This window comes from Salvelinus fontinalis, chromosome 23 (assembly GCF_029448725.1).
Source record: "Salvelinus fontinalis isolate EN_2023a chromosome 23, ASM2944872v1, whole genome shotgun sequence".
NCBI lineage: Eukaryota > Metazoa > Chordata > Actinopteri > Salmoniformes > Salmonidae > Salvelinus > Salvelinus fontinalis.
The window spans coordinates 27,318,868-27,331,544 of NC_074687.1; the positions used below are offsets into that span (position 1 = coordinate 27,318,868).

General features: G+C 41.6%; 1 protein-coding gene across 1 annotated transcript in view; it reads left to right on the forward strand.

Moving 5' to 3' along the window:
- Positions 1–12,677, forward strand: part of LOC129821076 (NALCN channel auxiliary factor 1-like) — a 364,314-nt gene that overhangs the window by 335,763 nt on the left and 15,874 nt on the right. Inside the window, exon 2 of the mRNA XM_055878337.1 lies at positions 10,099–10,270. Coding sequence (XP_055734312.1) covers positions 10,099–10,270 — 172 coding nt within the window. The remainder of the gene's footprint in view (positions 1–10,098; positions 10,271–12,677) is intronic.

Consider the following 12,677-nt stretch of genomic DNA (forward strand, 5'->3'; position numbering starts at 1 on the left):
CAGACACAGATACAATAAGTGGTCCATGTGTAATGTCACACACACACACACACACACACACACACACACACACACACACACACACACACACACACACACGCTGACAGCAGCCCAGCACAGAGAGAAGGGCAATGTGTGTATCTGGTCGAATCACTCTTATCTCCCATCCATCTGGAATTCAATGATTAGTTAGTTACAACGCTGTCCATGGTGCAGATCCCATCAGATTTGTGTGTGTGTGTGTGTGTGTGACTGAACAAATAGATTCTCCCTCTTCTATATGCTTGTGCCTGGCCTACTGTTTCTAAAGATTTCCATTTGTCTTATTTTCACATCCCATCAAATGCTGCCTGAGGATTTACACTTTGATACCTAATAAAAGCACATTGTGAGTCACATCATTTAAACAAGAGACACACACACAACCACTAACTGGTGGAAAAAGTACTCAACTATCATACTTGAGTAAAAGTAAAGATCCCTTAATAGAAAATTAATTAACTAAAAGTGAGTCACTCAGTAAAATACTCCTTGACTAAAAGTCTAAAAGTGTTTGGTTTTAAATATACTTAAGTATCAAAAGTAAATGTAATTGCTCAAATAAATCATTTCACATTCCTTATATTAAGCAAATCAGAAAAACAATTTTTAAAAATGTTTTCTAGCCAACACTCAGACATAATTTACAAAGGAATCATTTGTGTTTAGTGAGTCCGCCAGATCAGAGGCAGTAGGGATGACCAGGGATGTTCTTTTGATAAGTGTGTTAATTAGACAATTTTCCTGTCCTGCTAAGCATTTGTATTTGTATTTTGTATTAATTAAGGATCCCCATTGGCTGTTGCCAAGGCAGCAGCTACTCTTCCTGGGGTCCAGAAACATTAAGGCAGTTATATACAATTTTAAATATTATATTACATTACAAAATACATTACCAAATACATTTAGTGTGTTCCCTTAGGCCACTACTCCACTATCACATATTTAAAATACAATATCCATGTGTACGTGTGTAGAGTGCGTGTGTTATCATGTGTACAGTATGTCTGTCTGTGCCGGTGTTTGTGTTTTTTCACAGTCCCGCTGTTCCGTAAGGTGTATTTGTATCTTTTTTTTAAATAACATTTTACTGCTTGAATTAGTTACTTGCTGTGGGATAGTCTGTTCTGGATTTGGGGACTGTGAAGAGACCTCTTGTGGCATGTCTTGTGGGGTATGCATGGGTGTCCGAGCTGTGTGCCAGTAGTTCAAACAGACAGTGTGGTGCATTAAACATACAAGTAGTGATGAAATCAATCTCTCCTCCACTTGGAGCCAAGAGGGACTGACATACATATTATTAATGTTAGCTCATTCAAAATGTAACTCATACTTTTGGGTGTCAGGAAAAATGTATGGACTAAAAAGTACATTATTTTATTTAGGAATATAGTGGAGTATAAGTAAATGTTGTAAAAATATGAATAGGAAAGTCAAGTACACATACCCCCCAAAAAGCACAGCGACCTGATCTGATTGAGTTCAGTGTATTGAGGCGTGACAGTTAGCCCACTCCTGCTTCCTCCGACGAGCTCAAAGTGATTCACCAGAACCACCCGGAGCGGGGTGGAGAGTTAAGAGACACACTTGCTGACAGGTGACATTTCCACACTACACCATGTAGGGACTGAGGGCTTATCGTAACACTGTGACGGCAGGGGTTGAGACGAGGAACCCAGGGAATATTGCCCAGGGAGACCTTGAAAATATGTGTTAGAGAATATAAAGACCCCTGGCTGGCATATGTCTTGGAGGCAATAGGTCAATGGAATTCATTGTGTACTGTATGTAGGGTGGATTATGTACAAAACAGTCTTAGAAAAAAAGGTTTCGCTTTCTTCATATATGCAACCTCTAAAACTTCTATATAGAACCCTTTTATAGGGTTCTTTGATCAGAACCCTAGAGGTTATTCCTCACTGAACTGAAATGGTTCCGTATAGAACCCTGCATGGTGCCAGTTATGAATTATGGCTACTACTATGAAATAGTCATATTTTGAGCTAAGAATGTAATATAATAATGACAAAAAAGAATACCAGAGCAAATATAGATTGTAAACGTGCACTGGTGGCCAGGGAGGCATCTCATTCCTCCCATGCAGTTTACATCAACCCTTCAATGGATTCTTTCAGGTTAATTCTGAAATCCATCTATATAACACAAGACACTGTGATAACTTTTTTAGCAAGAGATAGCACTTGTATAGCCTAAGAAAGTAGCATAAATGTGCGGGAAGTAGTTTTAAATGCATTTTATTGAAGGGAAACAATAACAGTCTAACTTTTTTGGCAACATACTGATATATTCTCATATACTGTACAATGATGAATTCAACTACAAAATACTAGTCTTTTCTCATTTTTTAAACCATTGCCCCCACAAACAAAGTGTATAAACAACAACAATAAATTAGAAAAAATAAGATAATAGATAAAAATAAAAAAAATGTGAAGAACATAAATCAATCAACTCTAAATAGCACATGTAGGACAGTATGCAAGTGTGTGTGTATGGACTTTGCAGATGTATTTCTCACATGTGTAGCACATAGTTTTTGTTTTACAGTCCTTTTTGGGGGGCAGAATTGTCATATCCTCCTCTTGCCTGCCCCAGCTGCAGCCTCAGGTGGATCAGGACAAGATTCAGCCCTCTGAACAGCTTTCACAAGTGCTGCAGAGGCTGCTGTGTGGGGGAGATGCTCCCTTCTTTGAATGTGTGGGGTTACAAGTGCCTTTCCTAGCTGCTCCAGCAACACCCTCCTCTTATTCCGCTTATCAGGCATCCAGGTTTGGTTGATCTTGTTCCATATCACAAAGGCATTGTATGAGGACACATCAATGGTGTTATGGAAGACGACCAGGGGCCAGCGGGCAGCGATCCTCCTGCAGCTGTAAATTCCAATCACCAATCACCATTCCAGGTTGTCCACGTCTCCTTTGTTTTGGTTGTAGTCCAGGATGATGGCTGGCTTCCTGTCCTCACAATCACTGATCTCAGCCATTTTGTGCAGTGTGCTCAGGAGGACCACATTCTTGTTCCTCTTTGGGAGGTAATAAACTAGAGTGGTGGTGGGGGTGAAGGCAGTCTTTGATGAGAAGGCCTCTCTCCCCCTTGTTGCGAGGAGTGCAGGGGGGAGCTCAGGCTTGTTCTTTCTAACTGTGCCATCCATGGCGATCTTCCTCTTCAGGAGTTGCTGGCTGAGTTCATAAGAGGTGAAGAAATTGTCACACGTGACATTGTGCCCCCTCAGTCCATCTGTCACATCAAGCACAACCCGCATCCCCTGGTTCTTCTCCGGGCCTCCACTGCTCGACTTCCCTGTGTAGACTTGCATCTTCCAAGCGTATCTGGATTGTGCATCACAGGCCACCCATATCTTGATGCCATACTTTGCTGGCTTGCTGGGCATATACTGCCGGAAAGGACAGCGGCCGTTTGACAAAAGAGATCACTATCAGCAATTAGTATCAGTGTCACAGAAAACAATCACATAAATCAGTGATATTACAGCCATACATAATACAACTAACAGTGGAAATCACTTATAGATATGAAAATACAAATTTACCTCTGAATGGAACTAGCTGCTCATCCACTGTTACTTCAGGCCCAGCGTTGTAGAGGTATGGCAGACGCCTCCACCTCCTTCTCCCAGACTTCTCTTATGGCCTCCAGTTTGTCTCTCACACGTCTTGCAGGTCTTGACTCACGGTTATCAAATCGTAGCATTCTTGAGAAAGTGTGAAAGACTTTCAGTGGCATCATGGCACAGAAAATTGCCCTTCCACTCTCTGCATCCCAGAGACTACATGCAACCTCGCCTTGGGACCTATACACACCCGCTAAGATAGCAGCCTTATGTAGGCACACATGTCAATCTCATCCATCCTTTTCCAGTTGTCTCCATATTTACAGAAACCCTCCAAATGTGTCATCTCCAGGCGGATCTTTTCGATGGCTGGTGTGATGAACATGTAGAATGGTTTCAAGGAGCGGGACTCTAACCTGGAAGCTTTAAGAAATTCCGCAATGCCCTCCGACGAACCATCAAATAGGCAAAGCATTAAAACAGGACTAAGATCGAATCGTCCTACACCGGCTCTGATACTCGTCAGATGTGGCAGGGCTTGCAAAAAATTGCAGACTACAAAGGGAAGCACAGGCAAGAGCTGCCCCATGTCACGTGCCTACCAGACGAGCTAAACTACTTCTATGCTCGCTTCAAGGCAAATAGAACTGAAACATGCATGAGAGCATCAGCTGTTCTGGAAGACTGTGTGACCACGCTCTCCGCAGCCGATGTGAGTAAGACCTTTAACCTCTCTGGGATATGTGGGACGCAGCTTCCAATTTGCGCAACGTCACTACAAAATATCTCAAAAGTTACGTGTAAACTTTACCAAAACATTTCAAACTACTTTTGTAATACAACTTTAGGTATTTTTAAACGTTAATAATCGATCAAATTGAAGACGGGTCTATCTGTCTTTATCTGAGGACAACAAACTAACGCTACTTTTCTAGTCTTGCGCAACTCTCAAATAGTACACATAACGTTACACTGATTCAAGATGGCCGTACTTCTTCATTGCACAAAGGAATAACCTCAACCAATTTCCAAAGACTGGTAACATCCAGTGGAAGCGGGAAGAACTGCAAACAAGTCCCTTAGAAATCTAGTATCCCAATGAAAGCACATTGCACAGACAGCGACCTCAAAAAAATGAAAATCTGAATGGTTAGTCCTCTGGGTTTTGCCTGCTATAAAATTTATGTTATACTCACAGACATGATTCAAACAGTTTTAGAAACTTCAGAGTGTTATCTATCCAAATATACTAATAATATGCATATCTTATATTTTGGGGATGAGTAGAAGGAAGTTGAAATTGGGCACGCTATTTATCCAAAAGTGAAAATGCAGCCCCCTATCCTAGAGAAGTTAAACAGGTCAACATTCCCAAGGCCGCAGGGCCAGACGGTTACCAGGACGTGTACTGCGAGCATGCGCTGATCAACTGGCCAGTGTCTTCACTGACATTTTCAACCTCTACCTGTCTGAGTCTGTAATACCAACATGTTTTAAGCAGACCACCATAGTGCCTGTGCCTAAGAACACGAAGCTAACCTTCCTAAACGACTACCGACCCGTTGCACTCACGCCTGTAGCCATGAAGTGCTTCGAAAGGCTGGTCATGGCTCACATCAACACCATTTTCCACAATGCCTTTTCCCACCTGAACAAAAGGAACACCTATGTGAGAATGCTATTAATTTGCTATTAATTTACTACAGCTCAGCATTCAATAACATAATGCCATCAAAGCATCATAAATAAGCTATGGACCCTGGGACTAAACACCTCCCTCTGCAACTGGATCCTGGACTTCCTAACGGACAGGTGGTAAGGGTAGGTAACAACACATCCGCCACGCTGATCCTCAACACAGGGGATCCTCAACACAGGAGCCATTCAGAGGTGCGTGCTCAGTCCCCTCCTGTACTTCCTGTTCACTCATGACCGCACGGCCAGGCACGACTCCAACACCATCATTAAGTTTTCCGATGACACAACAGTGGTATGCCTGATCACCGGCAACGACGAGACAGCCTATAGGGAGGAGGTCAGAGACCTGGCCGTGTGGTGCCAGGACAACAACCTCTCCCTCAATGTGATCAAGACAAAGAAGATGATTTAGGACTACAGGAAAAAGAGGACCAAGCATGCCCCCATTCTCATCAACGGTGCTGCAGTCGAGCAGGTTGAGAGCTTTAAGTTTATTGGTGTCCACATCACCAACAAACTAACATGGCCCAAGCACACCAAGACTGTCGTGAAGAGGGAACGACAAACCTTTTCCCCTAAGGAGACTGAAAATATTTGGCATGGGTCCTCAGATCCTCAAAAGGTTCTACAGCTGCACCATCGAGAGCTTCCTGACTGGTTGCATCACTGCCTGGTATGGTAACTGCTCGGCCTCCGACCGCAAGGCATGACCAGAGGGTAGTGCGAACGGCCCAGTCCATCACTGGAGCCAAGCTTCCTCTAATCCAGGACCTTTATACCAAGTGGTGTCAGAGGAAGGCCCCAAAAATTGTCAAAGACTCCAGCCACTCTAGTCATAGACTGTTCTCTCTACTACCACATGGCAAGCGGTACCGGAGTGCCAAGTCTAGGTCCAAGAAGCTTCTAAACAGCTTCTACCCCCAAGGCATAAGACTCCTGAACAGCTAATCAAATGGCTACCAGACTATTTGCATTGCCCCCTCCCCTTTATTTTACACCGCTGCTACTCTCTGTTGTTATCATCTATGCACAGTCACTTTAATAACTCTACCTACATGTACATATTACCTCAACTTACCGGTGCCCCCGCACATTGACTCTGTACCGGTACCCGTGTGTATATAGTCTTGCTATTGTTATTTTATTGCAGCTCTTTAATTACTTGTTACTTTATTTCTTATTCTTATCCGTTTTTTTAAACTGCATTGTTGGTTAGGGGCTGGTAAGTAAGCATTTCACTGTAAGGTCTACACCAGTTGTATTCTGCGCATGTGACTAATACAATTTGATTTGATTTGATTTTGATGTTGAGGCGATGTCCTGGGCATGGGCAACTGCGTGTCTTCTGGGCCCCGGGGTCATCCTTATGACATTCTGTTCTGTCATTCTGCCCTGGTTGTCATATGTTGACAAGGATCACTGCACCTGTACACAGCCCATCTGTAAATAGCCCACCCACCCACCCACTCACCAAATTATTCATTTTTGCTCTTTTTACACCCCAGTATCTCTATTTGCACCTCATCATCTGCACATCTACCACTCCAGCGTTAATGCAAATTGTAATTATTTCACCACTATGGCCTATTTATTGCCTTACCTCCTTAATCTTACTACATTTGCACACACTGTACATATATATATATATATATATATATATATATATATATATATATATATATATATATATCTATTGTGTTATTGACTGTACATTTGTTTATCCCATGTGTAACTCTGTGTTGTTGTTTTTGTGGCACTGCTTTGCTTTGTCTTGGCCAGGTTGCAGTTGTAAATGAGAACTTGTTTTCAACTGGCATACCTGGTTAAATAAAAATGTTGCTGATATTTGACAAAAATGTCTCATTCAGCTTGGGGCATTTCTTCTTCATCTGAAGATGATGCATTGTGCTCTGTCTTGTATTCTTCCCCATCTTCTTCTTCAGATACCACCTCCTCTTTTAAATCATTGTTCTCTTGTTCCTTCTTGGACATCTGAAAAAATCAGATCTATGACCTGTTGGGCACTGAAACGTGCACTCATGGCTTCAGCAAAGAGAGAACTGGGGGGACTGTCATCTGCAGCACCTTTATAGCCTCTGACTGCATTACCCATTAGTAAACAATGCTTTCAAGAAATGTTTATTTTGTCTGAAATTGTGTTTATTTTGTCAGAAATGTTGTTCAATCAGTAGCACACATAATCTTACTGTATCATTGTGTGTGTGTGTGTGTATGTGTGTGTGTGTGCGTGTGCGTGTGCGTGTGCGTGTGCGTGTGCGTCTTTGTGGTGTGTAAATTATTTTATAACTGCCGGGTCAAAAATGACCCTAAGACAATCTTTGTTCCCTGGTGGTGTACAGCTTTCATGGAAATATGAACAAAGGCGATGTTTCACTTTTTCTAATGTCGGGGTCACTTTAGGGAAAGTCATCAAATTTCAAATTGAAAAGATATCATTTTGGGAGTTTTCTCTGCTGTTAATTAAACATAGTGGTGGGTCATTTTTTACCCTTAAGACAACAAACACAAGGGTTAAGTGATTGAACTAACTTTGTTTTTTTGTACCTATATTTGTGGTGTGGTTTTCATATTAGACATTTTGGGCTTCCAACCTTACCTGCACACGTTTTTTACCAGTTCTTTATGGTTTTGTCTTTCACGTCTTTTCTTTTGTGCGAATAAATCAAACCTAAAACCTTGTTTGAATGAGGGCCCACATCAACTCTGGCTGACTTCTTTACAATACAATGTACTTTGTTCATTAGTTACAGTGAACAACAGAAGTGTTTCCTGCTTGACTGGTTCCGGAGAAGAAGAAGAACAATGGAGTAAAAACACTAGTTAATCTGCCAGAATCAAGACCAAATGCTATGAAGACATATAATTAATTATTATGATGTAGAGTAACAATTTACATGCAGTTGTTGTCAGCAGCAGCCACAAGAGATATACTCTGCCTCTGATTGTTCTGGGTTACTGCCAGACTTAGCTAAACATAGATAGAGTTGTAAAGTCATGTAATGCGCTATTAAAGATTAACTGTGCTATTGAGTCACCAACATTTATTATACATAATTTATTAGAATTCATTTACACATGCCTCCTCTCAGTCAGCAACAGTCTTTAATGGCTTCATGAAACATAGGCTAGTCCCCTCAATTGACTATACACTGAAATACTGAAACAAAAGAAACAATTAGATAATTGCCAAAGTCAGGCTGGGTCTGTAACTCTACTTGGCATATCCCTTAATAAATAATAATGGTTATTTTCAAGAATTCATTGGCTAGCTTGTAAAGTGGTGAATTAAAATATAATTTTTTGTTTAGCCAGTTAGGTTAGCTAGCTTACAAATGTGCTCACATTCTAATGTAATTTCAACTGAATTTATCTAGCCTATATTTTATCATATAACTTTGGCTTCATATTTATGAATTAAGTAATCAACATTGCTTACCTTAATACATTGAAAATTATACAACGGGTATGTCGATCCTGAATGCTTATTGGTTAAAACCGCATTCCAGACCGTGTCTTTTCCACAAGTTACCGCCAGCTAAATCTGTGATGGTAAAATGCCTATTTTACTCTTTTCCATTTTACTGCGCAATCCACTGCCTTATCAACCCAGTCAGGCAATTTATAAACTTAATCTCCACTATAAAAAGCATCTAGAAATTATCTCACATTTCTTTTAGACTAACATTTAGTTTTCAACAGCGGAGATTTGTATTAACCTTCCTCTCTGTCATTTGCAAAATGTTTTCAATATTAAAATTCGATCTCCTGCTGTCCCATAGTAATGAACGTGTCGAGAGTCAGGACGAGACAGGCAGGCAGTGTTTCTCAGCCAGTCGAAATCATGAATCAGATGGCGTAATTTGTATGAATATAGAAATGTCAATTGAAAAAAAGGTAAAACGAAATAAAGTGCAGCTAGTTTGCAGTCTTGCCAGCTTCCGTTTGAAAATATTGTGTTAGATGTGTTGTTGGCTAGCTTCTCGAAACGTCAGTGTTCTGACGAGAGAGCAGATTTTCTATGCCAGGCGAAATTGCGCCTCATTAGCTCATTGTCCAAAGAAACGTCACTAGAAAACAGCTTAAACAAATGCAAAGGGCGCTACTGTTGTTATTCTGGCTGCATTGTTTGACGTGACTGTAAATTAGCCGTAGTTAGTTAGATAGCAAGCAAGGGATAAGAATTTTGCCAGCCAGTATGCAATAGAACATTTAGAACGAACGACTTGGGTCGCGTCTTTGGCAACTGAACTGATAGATCGAATGCTTGGGTAGCAACTCAAGATTTGTGTCAGGACTATATCTTGTGGAAGGATGAAATAGTATGAGTAAATTCATCAAAATGTCAATCATTATTTGAATATGTTGGTAACCCGTTATATAAAAGTGATAATCCCCTCGAAGCCAGTGTTTGGAGGATAGACATGGCCTTCCACCCACACATCCTTATGGATGCACTGGATACCAGGATACAAAAAGTACCAATGGACACAAATAAAATCAAAGAGCTTAGTTTCAGTGTTTTTTGAATGATGGTCCAGTCAATTCAAGTGAATCAATTGCAGTAGAGGTCACGGATGGAGAGTGTGTCACGGATGCGAGCGTTGTGTGTGTGTGTGTGTGTGTGTGTGTGTGTGTGTGTGTGTGTGTGTGTGTGTGTGTGTGTGTGTGTGTGTGTGTGTGTATCATCAGTGGCAATACAATTTATAACTCATCAATGTGCTCTCTCCCTCCCATCCCTCTCCTTCTAGACGGTATATAAGCCCTGGCTGTGCTCGCAGTACTTCCAGACCACCCAGATGCACTGCAGTAAGAGGATCCCGTGTGGCCAGTACTGTCTGGAGGTGCAGCAGAGGTGTCCCTTTATCCTGCCTGACAACGACGATCTCATCCATGGAGGAAGTCCCAGTTTCATATGCACAGGTACTACTTTATATACTGTACTGTACAGGTTATATGCTCAGGGACACACAGAATGATCTGAATATGGAAATGACTCCCTGTTGAACATGACTGATATGTTACAAATAACTAATGGAACGAAAATGCACCTCCAAACAATATGTCAGCGTTTTTTATACAGATAAGTCAGTTAAGAACCAACTGTTATTTACAACGATGACCTGTCAGTGAGTGGACACAGCACGTACAACGTTAAAAGTGGTGTGTGGAGTGGGGCTCCCGAGTGGAGCATCGGTCTAAGGCACTGTATCTCATTGCTAAAACTGTCATTACAGACACCCTGGTTCAAATCCAGGCTGTATCACAACTGGCTGTGATTGGGGGTCTAACAGGGCGGTGCACACTTGGCCCAGTGTAGGCAGTCATTTTAAATAAGAATTTGTTCTTTAACTGACTTGCCTAGTTAAATAAAGGTTAAATAAAAAAAATACAAGTAAATATCACACAAGTAAGCTGAACAATATCATACAATCAGCAGTCACTAAGACATTAATAGGCAGCATTTAAGAGGTAGGGGAAAACACATGCAGTTATCAGTTAACATCTCAAGACAGTTTGTTTTCAAAAGTACCAATGGGACACAAATAAAATCAGAGCTTAGTTTCAATGTTTTCTTGACGATGGTCCAGTCTCTAGCAGAAGACAATTGAAAAGCATTTTCACCAAAGATACTGAGAGCCTTGGGGATTGCCAGCTTCATGTAAATGCTGGATCTCAGGTTGCTGTTGGTGGTGGGGAGTCTTAGTAGTAAGCTGAGATAAACAGGGCTCTTGCCCAGGAGGGATTTGTATATGAATGTGAGCCAGTGAGTTTGATGTTATACATGCAGGGATTGCCAGTTAATGGATGGATATAAGTCACGTTGATGGTTTTGGAATGGGGCAACAGTAACGAAGTGAATGGCAGAGTGTAACTGTTGTAGTGTGGGATATGCTGTAGAGCTCACATCTTTGTGACTGGGGTGTCAAACATACACTGTGTGTACAAACGTATGTGGACACCCTTTCAAATTAGTGGATTTGTCTATTTCAGCCACACCCGTTAATGACAAGTGTATAAAATCAAGCACACAGCCATGCAATCTCCATAGCTAAACTTTGGCTGTAGATTGGCCTTACTGAAGAGCTCAGTGACTTTCAATGTGGCACTGTCATAGGATGACACCTTTCCAACCAGTTTGTGAAATTTCTGTCCTGCTAAAGCTGCCTTGGTCAACTGTAAGTGCTGTTATTGTGAAGTGGAAACATCTATAAGCAACAACAGCTCAACGCGAAATGGCCACACAAGTGTTGACGCGAGTAGCATGTAAAAATCATCTGTCCTCAGTTGCAACACTCACTATTGAGTTCCAAACTGCTTCTGGAAGCAACGCAGCGCAATAACTGTTTGTTGGGAGCTTCATGAAATGAGTTTCCATGACCGAGCAGCTACACACATGCCTAAGATCACCAATCGCAATGCCAAAGCTTGTCGCCATTGGACTCTGGAGCAGTGGAAACATGTTCTCTGGAGTGATGAATCACGTTTTATCTTCTGGCAGTCCGACGGACAAATCTGGGTTTGGCAGATGCCAGGAGAACGCTACCTGCCCCAATGCATAGTGCCAACTGTAAAGTTTGGTGGAGGAGGAGTGATGGTCTGGGGTTGTTTGTCATGGTTCGGGATAGCCCCCTTACTTCCATCGAAGAGAAATTTAACACAACACCATACAATGACATTCTAGACGACTCTATGCTTCCAAATTTGTGGCAGCAGTGTGGGGAAGGCCATTTCCTATTTCAGCAATGTCCCCGTGTACAAAGCGAGGTCCATAATGAAATGGTTTGTCATGATCAGTGTGGAAGAACTAAATAATAAACACTGTGCACTGTCATTTGACCTACATTCATACAGTTTATTGACTGTACAGCCCGCTAATAATCACTAGACAGTCAGGGAGCATATTTTTTAAGTTGATGGACAGAGGACAATAAAACAATATATATAAAAATTACATGAAGGAGAAGAACAAATTGATAGTGCAGCCCTCTGGACTTTGTTGAAGGCTGAAAGCGGCCCGCGTTCCAAAATGAGTTTGACACCCTGGTCTAGAAGCGATTTCTCATTTAATGTATGCAGTAGAGCGATGCCTTCCACCACAAAGCTATTGGATGTAGCACCAGTTGTCCATGAGCAGTGACAATATGTGAGTTTATTGTATGTCCCCACCTGCTGGTCATATTGCAGAGCAGCAAGCCAAAGTCAACAAGACCACCAGACAGGAGTTTATGCTTGGTGCAGCCCAAATGGAGAGTGAGGCTTTTTAGTTTTGAGCCAGTTAGAGGTCAGTTCTAATAATCCATGTTGATTTATCTGTCGAAAATATGAA